We start from the raw sequence: 20722 nt of genomic DNA, 5'->3' as shown, positions 1-20722 counted from the left end.
TCTTTCCAGAAACTTTTAAGGGTTTCTGTTTATCTCTGTTAGCCTGAATTTTTCAAGGATGCGTCTTAGTCTGATTGTTTTGCTACTTATTGCAGACAGGACTTGTTTCGCCACTTATTGCAGACAGGTGAATGCTTTTGATATGGAAAATCACGTACTTCAGCTGGGATTTTTTCTTATGTTATTTCTTTGGCAACATCCTCTCCTCCATCTCTCAGTTTTGTTATTCTAGAACACTTAATAGTAGGAGGTTGGACTTCTTAGATTTACCCTCTCATTTTCATATTTTTTCTCCTCCCATTTTCCATCTGTTTGTCTTAACTTTTCAGGAGATTTCCTCAATTTTAATCCTTCTGTGAGTTTGAAAAAAAAATGTTTGCAATCATATTTTTAATTTCAAGTTTTTAAAACTTCTTTTTTTGAATGTTACTTTTTAATAGCATCCTATTTAATAGCTCATGTTTATGGATGCAGTACCATCTCTTATCTCTTGAGAATTTTAATTAAAACAGTTTGATGTTCTTTCTGTTCCCTGCATTTATGTTTTTCATTTACCAAACACACAGTGCCTACTATTATGAAGACACTTTTCTTAGTACTTCACAAATATTAACTTATTTCAATCTTCCTCACAACATTACAGAGCAGATAATAATCTTATTGCCATTTTACAGGTGATGGAAATGAAGCCCAGAGAAGTTAAGTAACTTGTCCAAGGTTACATAGCTGGTAAATTGGATAGCCAGGATTTGAACCCAGGCTCTCGTCTGGCTCTACAGCTTGTGCCATTAACTATTATCTCTATTTCCTCAAAGTTTCTTATGTGGTTTGTTTTAGACCCTTCCCCTGGCTTTTTGGCTGTCCATAGTGAAGAGGTACTTCAAAGCTGCAGCCATTCCCTATGTGTGGGAGGACTTACCAAGGGCCTCACTCTGGAGTGAGCTAACCAGGTCGTTTTGTTTGGAGATTCCTGACGGCCATTCTGTGGGGGTCATTTCTCTTGAGCTTGTTAGTGTCTCCAGGAAGGGATTCCCCCAGAATCCCATTTGGGGGTGGGGGTACATTAGCCTGGCTGGAGGTCTCACTACTGAGTAAGCCGAATTTCAGCTCATCTCCCTGTTTTCTGTACAGCACCTCACTCAAGCCCTCAGCTTGGCCTAGTTTCCCCAAACCCAGAGCCCGCCTGTTTCAATCTTATTTTCAGCTCCAGGTGGAGAGAGATTTGTCCAGCTGCTTTGGGACACGGGAGGATATCTGGAGGACTTAACAGCTTCTCTTACGGATTTTAAATTAATCCTCCCAATTTTAACTCCAACGCTCATCCCTATCTTCAGGAGAATCTGATGCCTCCAACCCCTGATCCTTGCTTGAGCTTCTATGCTGAGAATTGATTGGCTTTAGTTGGTTTCCCAGGGCCGACTGCTATCGCCAGCCTCGTCGACTCTGTGAGCCAGATACCATCTGCTTTCCATCGTCCACACATTTGCTGACATCTACTGTAATCTCCTCCCCCATCCACTTTGCCCTTAAAAAATGAATGCTTCCTTGCCATTTAGGTGAGTCTGGGGAGGGATTGTCCATAAACACTGATGTCCAACCCACCACGTTCAACCAGAAGTCTAGACCGTCAACCTCTCCGAGGCTCTGGCTCAGCAGACACGTCATGGGGTCCCTTCACCATGGGGGGGGGGTAGGGGGAAAGATGCTGCGAGGTGTTCTCTGTGAGGTACACAGCCACAGAACCAACCAACTGTGCTTGCATCCCAATAATATCAGTCCGTCCAATGGTTTTCACACTGGGATCCTTGGAGCCCTGGGCTTTTGCTTAGGGAATGTCCCACGGCTGGCCAACCACAGTGACCATGGAGAAATCAAACTGGGCTCCCACCTCCAGTTGAACTGGAGTGGCTCTGCCTTCTTCTGTTTTATATGTTGAGGCTGTGCTAAAGCGTTTGCTCAACACAAGGATTCTGCTATTGCAAAAGGCTAAAACAAAACACAGAACAAAACAGAAAAGAACATCAGCAGGCCTATCATTATAGGCCATTCTCTCTTCAGAGGTGTCACTGAACCTTTTCTTCCCCTGAGCTACTTTCACAGGAGTGCCTTTATAATCACATTTTGAACATGAAAGGAATGTAGTGAGAGGAGAATTGCCTTTGAGTTCACAAGTGGATTTTCCGCTTGGTTTGACTACTTAACGAGTTGTGTGTTCTTAGGAAGCTTATGCAACCTCTCTGGGCTCTAGTTTCTCTGTCTTTCAAGGGATTATAACCCTTGGTAGCAGGGTAATTGGGAGGATTCATGGGACAGAATATTCATGGCACATAGTAGCTCCTCATTAAAGTTAGTGTCTCCCTCATTCTGGCCCTATCAGTGTGCATAGCAATTTTTTTCTCTCTCAACAAAATATATATTTATTAACTTGGTATATGTAAGTGAGCCAGACATCCAAGATATCTAACCTCTAGAGCATATGTTTTAGTAAAAGGGGAGAGACAAGAAAAAATAAGTAAATCATATGGTATACTTGAAGGTGACACATGCCATAGAGAAAAGGAAGCAGAGTAGATGAAGAGAGGCGAGGAGTGGGGTGGAGTGCAATTTTAAATAAGGCGGTCAAGGTAGGCCTCACTGAGCAAAGACTTGATGGAGATGAGGCAATTCACCACATGGGTCTGAGCGAAGAGAATTCTAGGCGGAAGGAATGGAGAATGCAGATGCCTTAAAGTGACAGTGTTCCTGGAATGTCCCAGAAGCCACAGGGAAGCCAGTGTGGCTAGACCCATGTGAACAAGGGGCGAAATAGGAGGTGATGAGACAGAGGGGAACAATAAGGGGACAGATATATACCTCTATTAGAGCATAGACTCTGAAAGTCACACCTTTGTTTAAACATATAAGAGCAAATTCATTTTTCTACAATGCTAGGATTTGGAGAAAACAAGGAGATAATATTTGATAAAAATATATTTTGCCAAGGGGTGAATGAAGGATAGAGGGAGACAAAAAAGGGAGGGGCCCTATTGGAGCCTATCTATCCAGAAATTGAGTTCACTAAAGAGCTCCCTGTATAGGACCTGGGCAGATAACTCAATTGATTAGAGCATTGGGAAGATATGCCAAGGTTTCGGGTTCGATCCCTGGTCAGGGACACATACAAGATTAAACCAATGAATGCATAAATAAGTAAAACTACAAATCAATGTTTCTCTCTCTCTTCCTCTCTAAAAATTAATTAAACAAAGAAAAAAAAAGAAGTTTATTTAAAAAAATAGAGCTCCCTGTACACTGATTCTAGTTTCCTCAGGTGTAACCCACTCCCACCCCTCACCCTCACCCTGATCCCTACCTCCCCCAGCATGGCCACTCATGAGACAATCTCTTGTGGGAACTCCTTCCAGCTATTATCTCCCCAGCTTCCTTAGGGCTCTCTAGTCCTTCCATGAACTCACTCCCTGGTCACTGATTGGTCCAGGGGCGGGCATCAGACTGAGCTGGACCAATGATTCCCTCCCCTTTTTTTTTGTTTTGTTTTTAAATAGGAGATCAGTGAGACTCAGAACAGTCTCTTGCTGGTGGTAGGGTGTGTAAAATGTAAAACTACTGGGAACCATGTGTGAAAAAAAAAAGTGTGAAAAAAGCCTGTCTCTGGTGAGAGAGAAATGAAGGGGTTCAGAGAGAGGAGAGGCCAGAGAAGGAGGGAGAGATGGGAGGGGGCCTGAGCCCTCAGTTCCAGGTCCAGTTGTTTCAGAATTTGCCTCCTTGCCCTCCCGCTGTTTGGTTGTTGAAGTTTGCCTTGGATTCTGGGGCAACACAATTCCTTTTATGCCTAAGCTCGTTTGAATCTGGTTTCTCTCATGTGCATCTTAGATAACCCACTGCCGAAGTTTCTTTGAAGTTTCTCCAAGGCATCTACACAAGAGTTTCACTTTTAACAACCTCCCACCTGCCTTCGGTTTAATTTCCTTTAGACAATGCTGGCCATGAAAGCCACATGTCCACAGTCTAGGACAGCTTTCCGGTCCTTTTTCTATTTTGTGAGCCCCTCCACGAGAAAAGAGGTTTCCACTCAAAGGCATCTGGGAAATAAATGCGGCATGGAATACTGCTATCTCGGAGGAGTCCTGGGAGCGTCTGAAAGCCTTCCTGCAACGCATACCTGTGTTTGCCTGGTCTAACCAGAGTTCCCCAGAGTTTCTTGGAGCCCGTTCTATCCCAAAGGCCTGACATTCCACAGGGCCCGCCTGGGGGCACACTGACTAGGCCCACGTGTGACGGAGCCTGCCCTCTTTAAAAGGGCATATTTCCAGGGTGCCCTGTGTGAGGAGGTTTGGCCAAGGGGCATCCTTGTGCAGGACACTGTCAGCCCAGAGAAAAGGGCACTTTTGATACTTTTCATAGTCACCCTATTCGCTAAGCCTGAGCCCATTGGGCTGGGTCAACCCCATGGGGGTGCCTTTTCCTAATTTACCTATGGGTGCCCAAGGTCCCTTCTGTCAGAATTACTGCTTCCTTAAACTGCTGAGGGATGAAGCTGTCCTCAAGGCAGGGCAAGAATTAGCAGAGACTGCTTTGAGCAGATGAGACGCCCAGATGTTGCGGTGGTGTAGGCCCCCGGTTACAGCTGCGAGACATTGGCGATGCTCTCTGCCTCTGGGGCCATGTGACTGTCCCCCCAGCTACGGGTCATCATGATCATGCTTCCGCTGTTCACACTTGGCCGAGAAGCTCGCATTTGGTCCTTCAGCCATCTTGTCAAGGGGACGGGTTCTGTTTGCTTTACTGATCTCTACTTTACGGATGAGGTCACCGAGGCTCACTCCCGCATCCTCAGCCACACCGGGAGCAACGGGAGAGCTGCAGGGTGGATCCCGGGTCTGTCTCTCTGATGCTACTTTCCCGCCCCACGACCCTGCCTCTGTCATCAAGCCCTAGGTGGCCACTCCCTCCGCAGACATATTTCCAATAATTCCTCGATCACCACCCCAATATCTCCTGTGAGGACTTAGGCTCCTTTCTCCGGGGATTGAGAGGAGGTCGGAGTGCCAAAGAACCAAGGTATTATCTGTGGGGCTGTGCAGCTTGGCGAGGCAGGACGGGGCTGTCTCCTGTGTCCGAGGTGGGCTAGGCCTGGCCGCGTCACCCACCTTGGGAGCAGGACTCACTTTTTTGTCCTCATTTCTCTCCTTTTCCACAGGAAATTCAATAAGCAAATATGTCCTGGTATTTACAAGGCAGCGTCTCTCTCTGGACCAGCATCCAGCTCCCAGGACCCAGGGCTGCCAGACGTAGGCAGGCTGGCCTCCGGGGTGTTCTGGAGAGCCGGGCTCCGCTGGTTGTCAGTCAGAGCTCAGTGGGAACACACACTTCCATCCCCCTGCCGGAGGGGAGGGGCACTGCATGTAGAAGAGTGGGGCGGGATTGACTAAGTACCCCTGAGCAACAGCAGGTGGGGTTTGGAGGCCTGGAGCAGGGGGAGCTACCAGGAGGCGTACCTGGAATGACATGTGTGGTGGCCGTGTGGTGGCCATTGTACCTTTCAGTGGAAGGAGCAGGAGAACTAACCAGTGTGAGGTGAGCTCTCCCCAGCAGGGCACTCAAGCGAGGATGCCGGGAGGAAGGGAGAGCATGGTGGTGGGGAGAGAGCTCCGAGCTTGTGGTCAGTGAGCCCTGGGGTGGGAGCCTTTGCTGCCTCAGAAGCCTGGAAGGCCCTGGCATGGGAAGGATCGGCTGCAGGAATCACAGGGTGGGGGCTGCGGGAAGTGGGGCCTGGGCTGCTTGGCCTCCATGCACCCCCCCCCCCCCAATCTTCAGCTCGAACCTGAGGGCCCGGGCCTCCCTCATGCTGGGGTCTTCTCTCCCCTCCACCCTTCCTTGTGGGCCCTCCTCAGGCCCATCCTGTGAGCCCCTTCCCCACTCCTAACCTTTATGCCCTGAACACAGCATCAGTCTTATTTGGGTCTCTTTTATATCCACAGTTCCACTCCTGGGCACCTCTTTACTTTCTCCACCTGGTGGAATTCCAGGTGAGGCCAGCATCCCTGGGCTACTGGCTGCATCACTCCATGTCTGCTTCTGCCTTCACATCGCCCCTCTGACTACACCCCTCTTATGAGAACCCAGGACAATCCCAAGACCCTGTTCAGATGCTGCATGCTCTAGGGTGCTTTCCCTGCACCTTCCTCTCCTCCCCCAACTCTCCCACCTCCCCCGTCCAGGTGGCGGCCACAGCACCAGCAACACTGGGGTCACAATGGACTACCATAGTGTGTCTCCTCTTCCAGTTTGTGATCAAGGAATAAGTCTTTTTCATCTTAATGTCCTGACTTTGGTGCAAAGCCTGAGGTAGTATATATGGTAATGAATTATTTGTTGACTAAATGAATGAATAAAGCTTTGAAACCTATACACACATAGGCCCCCAGGGGTTCCCACAGGCGTGGTGCTGGGCCCCTGAGTCCCTATGCTTTGGATGTCCAACACTGCACAGCCCCTCCACCTTCTTCCAGAGAAAGAAGTCTGCTTTCTTTCCCATTGGGCCTCCTGGCTGGGTCGGAAATTCAATATGACTGGGAGAAGGAGGGGCTGCTCTATCCAGTCACCTCCCAACCATACTTGTTGACTCAAACCTTCCTCCATGCCCCCTCCCAACACCACTTCTCACCCTACCTGCTTTCCAACACTCCCATCATCTACCCCTCTCCCATCTGTGAAATCCAAAGAAACTCATCCCAGCCCATGCCAGGGGCATCCCTACCACTCACCGGCATGCCACCAACCCCTTGGCAGAGATCAGTCCTTCATAGGTGGGCCAAGAAGCAAACCAGTCTTTCAAAGTCCTGCTCCCCTCCGCCATCCCCCACTGCCCAGGTCCATGTGCCCAGCTCACCTGTCTCTCCCCAGATGGGCAGGTACTCATCTTGCTGAATGTCCAGCATGATCTCCAGCCCGTTGCCTGTCCCCCCCTTGACCGTGGTGAGCAGAGGTTTGCCATCCTCGCCTGAGTTAAACATGTAACACTTCCCATATTTTGTAAACACCTGAAGGAGAGAAGAGAGAGAGAGAGAGAGAAGCACATGGGTGACTTCAGACTGGGCTCCAGAGACAGGTGAGACCCCAGAAATCCAACAACAGGCCCGAGTCCCCACAGCCCATCACCATCAACCCCAGTCAGGGACCAAGGATTCCTCACCCTGACTAATGGCCTGACTTGCCACATGGGATTCTTGCAGGAAAGAACAAATCTGGACACCCTCTGGGTTTGTGGCAATAGGATCTGGCCTCTTCTCCCTCTGAATGCCCCTTCTGTCCACATCGGTAGTCAGCTCTTAACCTTCCAATCCGCACCTCTGGCCCTTAGATCTTTCCTGGGCTCCAGACACACTGATCCCACTGCCTAATAAGCACGACCTTCGGGGGACCACAGACCCTGGACACTCACATGTCCCAGTGGGAACAAATCTTCCTCAGGCTCCCCCTCCCCAATCATGGTCCCCCCGCATTCTTATTCCCGGAAATAGCATCACTACCTGCCAAGGGGTCATATCCTCTTCCTTTCTGCCTGGCTTTTTCTGTCACATGCATGTGGCCCTACGATGAGCAAGGATTTGGGGATGGCAAAGAAGCACAAGCCCTACCACCTGCCTTCACAATCTATAGGAAGGATCAGCCAAACAACAGATTCCACATGTTTCTCCGCTGAACGAAATGGCTCCGAGTCCCCCCCTTGCAGGTGAACTATTTCAAAACAGACAGGCCCTACTCTCTTGGCTCCATGGTGGAGACAGCCGGAACATGATTTTTCAAAGAACTGAGCTTTATCATCATTACTGTATGTAGCCACTGAACTTGGCTAACGAACTTGTCCCCCAGAGAGATGCTCTTAGGGACCCCTATGATGAATGGACGAGAGCATTTTGTAGTGCGCACGTCCACTGCCGGGTTGAACGCACCCAGAGTGACCTCGGGGGTGCTCCAATAGAGGTTTTCTTTGTAGACCCACCAATAACCTCTTTGGTTCCAAAATGGTTCATAATATGAATTTTCCTGTCTATCTAACGGGATTTGTAAGTAGAAGTACACTCCAGCTTAGCACCAGATCACCGGAAATCCTAGCCCCCACTCCCGCTCCATCTGCCACTTGAACTTCAGAATATCGGGCTGGGGTTAGAATATGCTGTCTACTCCTGGAGTTACCTGTGCTCCCGGCCCTGCGACAGACGTGCTGTGTGGCACTGATAAAGGAATCGACCCGCTTTGAGCTTCTGAGGGTGAGGACCAGGTATGAGGGCTAAAAGGGGACTTAGAGATGATCTTGCCCACTCGTATGACTTCACAGGTAAGGAAATGGGAGACCTGGGAGAGAGGGAGTGACCTGCCCAAGGCTATGCAGCAAGGATGTATCCATCTGGGACACAGACTCCTAGTTCAACCCGATCCTTCCTTTATACCAGCCTCCCTCAGTTTCCCCACTTGCAAGAGGAGATGGAGGATCTAGGGCAGGGGTCCTCAAACTTTTTAAACAGGGGGCCAGTTCACTGTCCCTCAGACCATTGGAGGGCCGGACTATAGTTTAAAAAAAAAAAACTATGAACAAATTCCTATGCACACTGCTAAGTCGGCTGCTAAGCAGGCCAGGCAGCGGCGGCAAAAACACCCGGCGGGCCGGATAAATGTCCTCGGCGGGCCACATGTGGCCCGCGGGCCGTAGTTTGAGGACCCCTGATCTAGGGCATTGCTACCTTCAGTGGGTCATGCCTGAGTGCCTGCTCTGTGCCGGGCACTGGGCTGGCAGCATCAACGCCTCATGAATCAGTCTTTCCCCATAGAGGAGGGAGCAGACAGGTCCTTGATGCCCCTTTCCAGGCCTGGTACTCATCCTGGGCCCAGGTGGCAGCTCCTGCAGGTGTCTCAGTGTCAGTCCCATCTTTCCTGCTCCCTGCTCCTGGGGGCGGGTGCTGGGGCAAATGCACAAAGTTGCCAGGTGTGGACTGATGCAGAAGAGAGCCTGGTGAGGGATGGTGGCAACCAGAGTGGCAGGGCAGGGAGCTTGAAGGTGACTGCAGCCGTGCCTGGGAGACGGCCGGGGACAATCTACAACAGCCAAGATCTTTACCAAGTCAGGACCGCCATAAAGAGGCTTAACACCCTTCTGCGGCTTCCTGGTGCATTTAAGATAAAGGCCCAAATCCTCACGGGGCCTCCCTGGGCTCGGCAGGGGCTCCATCTCTCCCCTCTCTCACGCGTCACACACACAGGCCTCTTTAGCTCCTGGGATGTGCAGCCAGCTTCCCCCCACCCGCCGGCATGGGCCCTTCCTATATACAGTACTGTCTCTTCTGCCTAGAGTGTTCTCCGCACACCCTTTGCCTGGCCAACTTGTGTCAAGCCTTGGATTAAATGCCACCTCCCCGGAGGCATCCAGCCCCGGCTCCCAGCCTCCATATAAACTGGGCTCCTTGCTATACGACCTCGCACCCCTGCTTTTTTCCTTTAGAGAAACATATCAAACTATGCAACTGATTATTAGTTGGACGTGTTTTACACTGAACTGGAAGCTCCTAGAGAGCAGGGACTGCGTCTGTTTTGTCACATGAACGAATGAATGGGCTCCAAGGTGCTGCTACGCCCCATCCTCTTGCCCACCTCTGGGAGGCGCCCTTTGGTGCTGGCCAGCGGCCGGCCTGGTTCTGGCGGGAGCTCAGGCTGACACCTCCTCTCCATTCCTCTGCTCTGGCCTTCTCAGCTTCCCACTTAATTTTACCGAAGCATTTTTTTGCGTGCTTCTCTGTGAAGGTATTAGAGGGAATGATCCTTTCAGGAACTCAAGACAGTTTACCTTGGTAGGGGCAGGAGAAGGGGCTCAGACCCAGCAGGGCACCCTCATTCAGCCCCCTCCCTGCCCGCCCGCTGAGCCCTCTGTTCCACCCGGCTTTTCTGAGAGGATTATTTTCCTCTCTGCTCAACATCAAAGGCCCGAGGGCTATTTATACGCAGTGCAGTTTTGCTACAAACTTGGGACAAGATGCAGCTCTCTTCCCCATCTCAGGGCATAATGATGTGTAAGAATAACACGTGCTTGGAATTTATACCTTATCACCCCCAGCCAAGACCCACAATTTATTTAAGTCCAGACTGTCAGCTGGGTGAGCAGGCTGCTTCTTCCGACCTGCCAATCTCCCAGGCCCATCTCTGCGCCCCGGATTGCTGACAGATCAGTCGTGGCTGGCGGGGTTGGGTTTGCAGGGCTGCTGAGAGTCTAGAATTGCTCTTAGTTGGATCAATTGGTAAGAATTCATGGTGCATGTTTCCAACCTGGATGTCTAGGAGTGATGGGGGGATCCTGAGATAAAAAAGGGTCCATGACTATCATCTCCATTGTGAACATTTTGCATGGTACATGACACTAGAGAGAGGAATGGCCCCATGAAGTTGAGGGAGAGAAATGGACAATTCCTGAGCCTCTGCTTTTCCTCATCTGAAAATTGGGCACGATAATCTTGCTGTGTGGGTGTAGGGACTAAGTGAGAGAATGAAAGTAGATTTGTTTGGAAGATTACACAAGAGATAACTTTACTAGTTATGAATCCATACTCAGGGTGGGGGTGGAGTTACTGTTTCTCCTTCTCAGCAGAAGACAGATACATTTTTGGGATGATGGGGGAAGGTCAGAGGTGAAGTAAAGAATGAGGGGATTGTCCTGTCTGCTTATGTCTCCACAGTAGCAAGCTCCTCTCGAAGTAGTTAGAGGGGATGAAAACCACTGGGTACCACTGATGGCTTACCTATATATATAAAAGGCTAATATGCAAAGTGTCCCCTTGGGAGTTCAACCGGGAGACCGGGAATTGGCTCGCTCGCTGTGATGTGTGCTGACCACCAGGAGGCAGTGTGGGACAAAGGAAGGCCCTGGCTGGCAGCCAGAAGGCCCCCATCGGCCCTGATCACTGGCCAGGCCTAGGGACCCTACCCATGCACAAATTTCCTGCACTGGGCCTCTAATTCCTTAATAATGTTAAGCCTGTTGCTAGAAGCCCAGGTCGGCCAATGAGATCCAGGGACCAGGGAGTTCTGTAGGAGGGAGATGCATTGATGCTTACAACTCATTTTGAAAATCTATATTTAAATCCCAAGAACCAAATTGCATCCAGTTATGGGTACAGTGGACAGACACCCCCAATCTGAAACTGACCCATTCTAAGTCAAAGAGACATGGATGTGGGGACAGGGAGAGGGTCTCGCTGCCTTCTAGTAGCTCTTCGAGTAGGTCTTAAGTCACCGACTGGCTCTGCTGCTCTCCCTGGACTGCCATTCACTTTATATTTACTGTCACTAATTTCTGCAACAGCCCCATCAGGTTGTTATCATCACTCCCATTTTACAGATGAGAAAACTGAGGCCTCGAAAGGCCGAGCCAGGTCACAGAGCTGATAAGTGGAGAATCCAGGGTAAATCCATCTTTGCCTAATTCCATAGCCTGTGCTCTTTGCTCTCTGGTTCCTACAGCTTACACCCACACACTCTCCCAACCAGCTCTGTTCCCAGTAGGTGAGACTGGTGCTTTGCTAACACTAGGGCTCTCCCATTGGTAGTGGGGGAGGTGCATTGTTGGAGAGTGGGAATTTTTGAGCATTCCAGAGAGGCCGTGGACTATGCCCCAGATAGAGTTGTCAGTGCTGACACCAGGCCAGGCCTTGAGATACAGTCTCATGGCCCCTTCCCAGCAGGTAGCCTTCTTTCATAGAACACTGTCAGCTTTCTGAAGAACAGGATGACCCTGTGAATAACATGGTCGTCATTGGCATGATCCTGACGTTGCTTGGGAAAAACTGTTTTGTCTTGGGTTACTTGTTCTGCAAAAACCGGATGTGGTTAATGTGCTTAAAAGCGGTCCTACACAAAGGGTCGCTGCTGCTCTCTGGTCTCCCTGTGTGGAGAATGGCAGAGCAGTCACCGGGTCGTCCGGCCGCCCGGCTAATAAAGGCTCCCTAAATTTTAATTTGGTCTGGGCTCCAGTGGTCGTTCACTCGCATCCGCTCCACAACAGCATCTCAAAGGCACGGAATCCTGGGGACATGCAGGCAACAAAAATATTATCGCCCAAACATCTAATTTTTCACACAGAGTCTAAGGCCCAGAGAGGTGACATGATCTGCCCTAGGTCACACAGCTTGTCTGGGAGCAGAGTCGAGATCTGACCCGGGTTTGATGGCTCTTCCTCTAAAGCCATCTGTTTGCACATGCCTTGGGTCAGAGATAATGGCTAGGCTCCCCGTCCCAGCGCTTTGCATCCAGTAATAAGAGAAAGATTGGCAGCTGCTGCTGGCCCAGGTGCCAGTATCCAGGCTCAGCGTGATCTGTTGGGGCACCCTGCCTTCGAGTCCGGGAAATGCAAAGTGGAGCCCTTGCCGGGAAATTTAGGAAAAGCTGATACTCATGAAGACATAGTTTTCTGGTCCAATTAAGAGTGCAACCAACATTTCTACACCACGTGCCTATTTAAGAAAATAAATTATGTATCAGTTCCCTTAAGGGCCGCTGAAATATCCACTTACCGGCACACAACTGGGCCTGCAGGCTTCAAACCTTCCGACCCATTCATTAATCCTGACCTTTAGGGCTGCTCCTAGGCAGTGCGCTTCTTGTCTCTTCTTGCTTACTACACTAGCAGGAAATGAAACTGTACTGCTCCAGATGCCTCTAAAATCAACCTCCACCCCGCCACCTCTCCCTGAGTTGATTGAGCTTTCTTCTCAATGAATTACTGAAGTTTCTCATTAGGCTGTTTGCAAAATAGCATGCATGTTAAAGCCAACCATTTAGTTTCATTTGTTTTGTTTTCCTCTAACTCCTCAAACACATTTCACACAATGGGGGAGTGAGAAAGTCTTCAAATGGGTTATCAGGCTTCCAGTAAACAAAATGAGTCTGCCTTTTGTTTTCTGAGGTTGCAATTAATGTGTCTGAGAATTAAGTACAGCCGAGGGATGTATGTAAGGAGGCCGCCATGGATGGCCAGCTCTTGAACGGCAAAGACTGTTTCATTATAAAACCTGCTCCCTCAATCATCTGTTCCCGCCCCAGGGATTTCTGACCACCTATTATTATGTTCCAAGGACCGTTGCCTGACTCTGCCCCACAATGAGATTACCAAGGCAATTTCGACAAACATCCAGAAAAGCACCTCCATGGAGTAGGTGGTGTCCCTGGGAATGAAGGAGATGACAGACACACGGTCCCTTTGCAACCACTTGTCCCTTCTTCCCTAAAGGGGGCCACCATCTCTCTTAGGACATTGCTAGTATCCGTAGGCTACTTTCCTGGGAGGAAAGAGAAGAATGAGCCATCACTGAGCATTTACCAAGAGTCAGGAATGGTGTTGATTGCTTCATACACCTTCTCTCTTCAGGCCCATTGATGTAGATGTTGTTCTCCCCAATTTGCAGATGAGGAAACCGAGGCTCTTCGAGGCTAACCGCCTTGTCCAAGGTCTTGCAGCTAGAGAGTGGTCCTCCTGACTTTCCCTTTATATGTTTGGGTTGTAAAAGAATAGTTAGCATTATTTGAATGTAAGATACGGTGATGGGTCCCCCTTCTTCGTGCCCCTGTCCCCATCTGCTGGGAGGTGACGTTTCCTGTACCAGTTTCACGACAAGACCTCTGGTCTCGTCTCTCCCAGCCCGAGGCACAGCGCAGGCCTTGCCTGCTGGGCAGCGGTCCAGAGAGCTGCAGCCTGAGCGGGAGATGTGTGAGCGCCACACCGGAGAAAGGAGCTGTGAGCGGCTGCAGACCTCTGGTGGCCAGGAACGCAGCACTGGGCTCTGGGGAATTCTCAGGGCTCGCCTTCCACGCAAACATTTTGCGAGCCAAGGTTCTCTTGGCCGAGGCTTGGGGAGGCGGAGGGAAACCTGGAGGCGGTCGGTCCAGGTGTTCATCTGGAAAGCTGTTCAAAAGGCCAGGCCTCCGCTGACGAATCGCTCCCAACACCTCCCGGGAGAACCCAAACTGGGGCCCAACCCGAGGTGATGAAGTGGGGTGTGGGGAACCAACTTTGAGGCTGGACGGCAACTTGGCTGGTGGGAGTCTGGGCTTGATGGAAGCTACAGACGGGACGCAGCGACGGCGTGGCTGCTCTTTCTGCCGAGGCCCTCACGGTCCGTCTCCTGCGCAGAGAATTCTCATCTCCGCATTCCCATACCTGGCCCCCTACCTGGCACATAGCGGGCACGGAGTGGGAGGTGTCGGGGCAAGAGAAAAAGTCAGGCGTGGAATTGGGTACCGGGCAGCCCCAGCTTCTGGTGCCGGCTCTTCACTGATTTGGGGAAGACATTTCATCCCCTTTGGATCTTGCCCCCTCATCTTGAAACGCTGGTAAGAGCACCTTCCCAGAGAATTGCCGTAAAGATCAAAAGGGCTGTAATGGGTCTGAAAGCATTTTGGAGAAAAAACAGTCTTCAGCCCAGGTGGAGAGCATGGCTGTTGGTGGTTTGCATCATGCTGGAGCCCCACCGGAGCCCCATCGGAGCAGGGAGAGAGCGCTGTCCTTTGGCTGCAGAAACGGAATCTGAGATGCCGCCCACCTGGGACTGTGTTTGTGGCTCATCCATTCATTCCCGTGGTGAACATCTACGGACACCTCTTGTGTTTAGGCACCGTCCCAGGCATTGGGGATGCAGAGATGAGTCAACCCGTGAGGAACTAGCGGGCAGGGAAGGTGGCCCGGCAGACTGATGCTGGGTGGTGCCAGGTGCCGTGGGAACGCACAGAAGGAAGCTGCCTGGTGGGCAGGGATGGGGAGGATGTGGGAGGCTGTTGCAGAATCCTCCCTAGTGGGCGCCACCAATGGTATTGAGCAGGTTGTGACACATCTCTCAGATGGGCTCCTGGTCCCGGCAGGGCCATGTGGATGCTATGAGGGAGGCCGCCTGCTGAGCCCCGCCTATCTGCCCACCATGCTAGCTCTCTTCCGCTTCCAGAACCTAACACCCCCAGCGAGACACCTATGGGCTCTACTAATGGCAGGCAGGGTTTTTGGAAGAACACAGTCTTTGGAGTCCCTTTTTCTTGGCTGAACACCTACTGTGTGCCAGACACTGTGAAAATGAGTAATGGAGCTTAGCTGTCAGAGAGTAGATGCTTAAGACAGAGATGCGGTGACTGAGAGGAGGTCCAAGAAAAGCTGTGACAGTTCTAGAGGCACCTCCCCCAACTCCCGAGCCTGGGTCTCTGATTGGCTCACTCTCAAAGGGGCCAGAGCACGTGGATTAATAAAAAGAGAACTTGCCCGGCTGGTGTGGCTCAGAGGTTGAGCATCGACCCATGAACCAAGAGGTCAAGGTTCGATTCTGGTCAAGGGCACATGCACAGGTTGCAGACTCGATCCCCAGTGGGGGGTGCACAGGAGGCAGCTGATCAATGATTCTCTCTCATCATTGATGTTTCTATCTCTCTCTCCCTCTCCTCTCCGGAGTCAATACAAATATATTTTTTAAAAAATAAAAACAAAAAGAGCACATTTCTAGCCCGCCAAGGCTGACCCTGAGGAGAGAACGCTTAGCTGTGGGAACCGGACTCAGGAGGGGTTCCCTGCTTTCAAGGAGGGCAGGAGCTCAGAAAAAGTGAAGGAGAAAGTGTGGCCCTAAACTGCCCACAGTCCCACTACCCCTCCCTCTGCTGCCCCCACTCCCTACCTCTAAGCCTACTGATATTCCTGCCGCCCGGCTGGTTCCAATTCCCAGGCAAAGCAGCCTGGGGGCAGGGTGTGTCCAAGGCACAGCTGCCCAGATGCCCCGGGGAGGTGGCACCGAGTCCTGCCACTCTTTGGAGGATTCTGCAACAGCCCCACAGCCTCCCCATCCCTGCCCACCAGGCAGCTTTCTTCTGTGCGCTCCCACAGCACTTGGCACCACCCAGCATCGGTCTGCTGGGCCATCCTCCCTACGAGCTGGTTCAAGCGGGGCACGTCTTAGTCTACATTCTGAATTCTCATGAGATGATGACAGTGCCAGGCAGAGGGTACTCGCTTAGTAAAGTTAGCTAATGTAACTATTATTAGTAGGGACTCTGCACCTGAGTTCTGAAATCTGAGCTTCTACAGGATGTGATTTCTGGGTTCCTGGCCCCCGTGAATCTTCCTTTCACAGTTGCTTGCCTGACCCTGTGACCATAGCCCTATGTCCACCTCTATCTGGGGCCCACGGGACCTACAGGAATCTGTGCCCACTTGGTTTTCCTGTGGTGTGCCCAGATCCTTTCTGGAACATTCCTTGGGTATTCCTGTGTCAGAATATTCCTGAATATTTCTGTTGGTCTGAACTTCACGTCTCCTGCAGGTCTCCAGCACCTATCCCAGGGGCTCAGGTGGGCTTCACCCTCCTACCGTGAGTGTATTTTATACCCGGATAACCAACCCTGAGATGAGACACGGGCCACTCCTTGCACCTGCCCCACTACACACCTTCTGGGGATCGCCCTTCTTCGGAGCAGGTGTGAGACAGGGAGGCAGAAGGGAGGGGGCCAGAAACGTGTGCTGTTGTGTTTCTGGCTAATTTCGCATTATTCTACAGGGCTGCATTGAGAACGATGCATCGGTCAAAACCAAAGGGTGGCTTATGATGTCGACAGAGGAAAAGCAGATGTTCCAATTAATGCCAAGGCTAAACACAGTCTCCAGGCAGGCGGGTTCTAAAAGCTGATCAAGAAGAAGGTCAAATGAGTAACTGCCCACGCGGCACTGAAATCCTCATGCCACATGCTGACCCATTTCACGTTTGCACACTTGGAACCCATTTCGTCTTCTTCGGATGCCACTGTCTCCCAGTTCTTCCCCAGGGAGGGCTAGAGGGCCGTGGCGTGTAATTTTAGCAGCAAAGCTTGCGCCATGAGTCGTCAGAGCCATCGCAGATCCACAGACATGGAGGGCTCGAAGTAGTGGAATCAGATTGCTTTCCTGGCATTTGGGACTGAGGCCCGGCTGGCAGCCCCCAGCATGCACGATGCCACTCCCTTTCCTCGGTCTGTGGTAGACGTGATCAACCCTCTGGGTCTCGTGGTTTCTTTCAGCTCCACAATTCTGGTTGCCTCTATGAGCGAGATGAATCCTATTTGCCATCCTTGTGCCGGAAGAATGTAAACTCTGCTGGTTGTGCCAGTGTTTCTGTACTAAGGGACAATGCCCGAAAGTGGGGGAAGGGTTGGGCAGGTGCCCCAGGGCAATAGAAGGGGCACTATTTGAGGGGATTTAGGTAGAAGGGACTCTAGCTGGTGACTGAGAGAGAGAACAGACTTTGTATATTTCAAATATATATCCTATATAATAAAAGCATGATAGGCTAAGTGTCCAACCCCCGGGCACGCCCTGAAGCCCTCCCACAGTCCCTCCCCGGCCAGGTGGCCCCCATCGTCCCTGATTGGGACTGGGCGAGATGGCCCCAATTGGCCTGGATCGCTGGCCAGGCTGAGGGACCCCACCTGTGCATGAATTTGTGCACTGGGCCTCTAGTGTGTGTGTGTGTGTGTGTGTGTGTGTGTGTGTGTGTGTGTGTATGTATATATTCTCAGACTTGGGCCCTGCACTCGAGTGGAGCGAGTGTAACCTTTGGAATCAAATCCTGATTCTGCCATTTACTAGCTTTTAAAATTGGGATAATATTGGTTGAGTGTCCCTATGCCGTCCTGCCTCAGATTGCTGGCCTGGCCTCCCAGGAGACTAATTTTCCTTGTACCACAGTTCCAGGACTGATGACCAATGTTTCAAAGGGCCTAAGATGATTAAAGGTTTGCAAAATGAAAGACAAAGCATTCTTTAGTTCATTTGCCATCTAAGGAGCAAGCATCCCATGTCTAATACCGGCTAGGTTCTGGGAATACAAAGATAACTAGGACGTGGACACTGCCCTCAGGTACCGCATGAGCTGTCTGGGCAGAGCAGCTGTGAGACCACCATTGACATATGCACATCGATGTATAGAACTCAGCTCTTGGGGAAGAATTCCACGAGCAACGTCCGCCCTTTGCTGCGGGGGAGCCGAGTGCCTCCGAAGCAGGGCCTGCTGTCAGCTCCTGCTTGTACACCAGCCTGGCCACGGCCTGCCTTTCCTGTCCCCTCCACGCTCCCCTGGCCCCACTTGCGCCTCCTCACCTCCAAGTCAGGGCTTGGACCAGGAGGAGGCAGGTGAGGTGCCCAGGGAGAGGAATTTAAGGAGACCCTCAATTCTGGGGGCTGCACTCACACTCACTGGAGAGAGAGTACCTCCTTAAATGTTGCACCCTCCTGGCAATACCCAGCGTGCAGGGGGGCGCCTCGCTTGCCTTGCCCTAGTCAGATGCAGACAGGAAGGAGTAGAGACAGCTGTGATGAAAATGACCGCTGGCTTCACAACAAGCTTGCAACATAGACTCTATTGCCCCATTTGCAGATGAGGAAACTGAGGCTCAGAGAGGGTGAGTAACTTGCAGAGGCATCACGGGGTGAAGAGAGATTGCAGGCTTTTTACTGGAACAGATCCAAGTGGGGATCCCGGTTCCATCAGGCCCGAGCCACGTGAGCTTGGGCTGGTGACTTAACCCTTTGCACTTGCTTGCTTTTTTCTCGATTCCTTTATTCTAATGCTAACCGTGTCGAGTCACACTTGACATCCGAGTGCAAAAGGTTAAGTTCCCTCAACTTCTGATGCCTCATCTGAGGAAAGGGGATAGTCACACCCCTCAGGGTTGGGTGGCCCTGCAGAGCTGTTTTGGGTTGAGACAAGGGAGCAGCTACTGTGCCCACTGAATTTGGACCATCCCTGAGGAGACCCCTCCACACTGGAGGTGCCAACGCGGCAAATGACTGGGTGGGCGAGAGCCAGTCCTGCGCGGTGAGTCTATCCCGGCTCCATCCCCAAACCCTGGGATTATGTCCTGTTTACCCAAGTGCTCTATGCAGAGCCTAGCTTAGCACAGGTACTCCATGGAAGTTTGCTTGAATAAATAATTTAAATGTAAAGAGAATGCCTGCAAGACATTACGCTGCAATTTGTTTTATGAAGAAAGATAAATTTGCACACAACTTAGCTGTTCCAAGGCTGCATAAAGGGAGTACATCTGCACGGCCCACCCCAGAGCCAGCGGTCTTCGAAGTAGAACCTTAGCAAGTGGACAAGACCACCCCCATAACACCAGCCCCCCTGGAGGGCCCCGTTTCTGGGCCATGGCTAGGGGAGGGGTGTCTGAATGGGTCAACCTGGCTTAAAAGACAGGGAAAAAATCGACAAAGATCTTTTCATTGATACAAGTCCAGGATTCTAGAGGAATCCCAAGCAATTCTGATGTGTCACCACTGGGCACTTATGCCCTAGGTCATTCCCATGGCTCACAGAAGTACATGGTGCTGGAGAGGTGTGTGTCCATGTTGCAAAGGCATGGTCCCCCCCCAGGTGGCCCCCACGGCCCCCAGACCCACTCAGCTGCAGCTGTGATCCCGCCCATGACCCTGAGCCAGTCTGGACCAGGTCCTGGGTCACACACAGTGAACCCTCAGTGTAGCAAAGGCGTCTCTTTCATCTCTCTGTCTCCAGCCCTGATGCTCAAGCTGTGTGTGGAGACAGGGGCAGTGGGCAGGCTGCCTACTCCAGGGCTTATGTCCCCGGAAGGGGGGCTGAGAGGATGGGGGGGGGGCAGCCTGCCTTCCCCCAGCTGGGCCCATAGAGACCCAAGAGGCCCGCTGGCACCCCCTGGCAGCAGGGAGCGCTCCCAGCAGATGGCGGTGGCCCCTTTATTTCCCCAAACGGTTCGGAGCACCAGCATGGCCACCTACTGAACACACTATACATCAGATGCCTAATGGCGCATTTTAGAATGTAAGTGGTAACCACCAAATGAGACCCGGGAAGGGAATTAGAGCCAGATGCACAGCGGGGAGGGAAAAAAATCAAGAAGAGCCTCGGAGGAAATGAGGCCAGATGCAATCATCCCGAGACGGGAGAAACCATCTCCCAGAACATACAGGCCAGGGGACCCATTAAAGCTGGCGCCATCTACGGAGAGCTGGGGTGGATGCTGGCCCCCCCACCCCCGCCCCCCCCGCCCCCCGCGTGATGCCAGACCCGGCCCTGATCATAGCATCATAAAGGCTCTGTGAGCTTCTCCTGGCCACTTATTCCAGTTTTCATTCAACAAATGTTTTTGCGCACCTACTGCGCGGCACGAGGTTATGTATATAGCACTTAAACTCACAGGCTCACAGTCAGAATGCCCTGCTTCAAATACTGGATCCACCTGAGTTGGGGGCTAAGTTAACTTCCCCGGCCTCAGTGCGTCCTTGTAAGACCCTCCACCATACAAGGCTGTCATGAGGTTAAACAGGACAGTATGGAGAAGGCGTTTAGAGCAGCAGTGACACTGTCCCCAAGGGGCTGTTCCCTCCTGAGGATGCATTCGAGTGGAGGGAGGGGACAGTGGGCCAGGTCCCCTGTGTCCAGCTAGGGACTTGTATACAGACACATTCAGGTCATTTATCTGAACTGAGCAGAGCACTACACACATGCATGCACACACAGAGGCACATGTGAACACACAGGCACACATGCACACACAGGCACACAGACACACACACACACATCTATACACACATGGCTATTCCTGGGTCCTGGCTTCATGCGGGTTTGGGTTTTCAGGGCCCTCTCATTCCTGACAGTTGGCGTTTCCCTTTCTTTGGAGCTTGGCTCTGAACTAACATTTT

General features: G+C 51.5%; 1 protein-coding gene across 2 annotated transcripts in view; it reads right to left on the bottom strand.

The window, feature by feature from the left end:
• ASIC2 (acid sensing ion channel subunit 2) overlaps positions 1-20722 on the bottom strand; it is an 838890-nt gene that overhangs the window by 69212 nt on the left and 748956 nt on the right. For both annotated transcript variants that reach the window (XM_008147769.3, XM_008147770.3), the window contains exon 2: positions 6893-7043. In XM_008147769.3, the coding sequence (XP_008145991.1) occupies positions 6893-7043 (151 nt within the window). The remainder of the gene's footprint in view (positions 1-6892; positions 7044-20722) is intronic.

Source organism: Eptesicus fuscus, chromosome 20, assembly GCF_027574615.1.
Source record: "Eptesicus fuscus isolate TK198812 chromosome 20, DD_ASM_mEF_20220401, whole genome shotgun sequence".
Classification (NCBI taxonomy): domain Eukaryota; kingdom Metazoa; phylum Chordata; class Mammalia; order Chiroptera; family Vespertilionidae; genus Eptesicus; species Eptesicus fuscus.
This window is presented reverse-complemented; position numbering and strand designations above follow the sequence as displayed.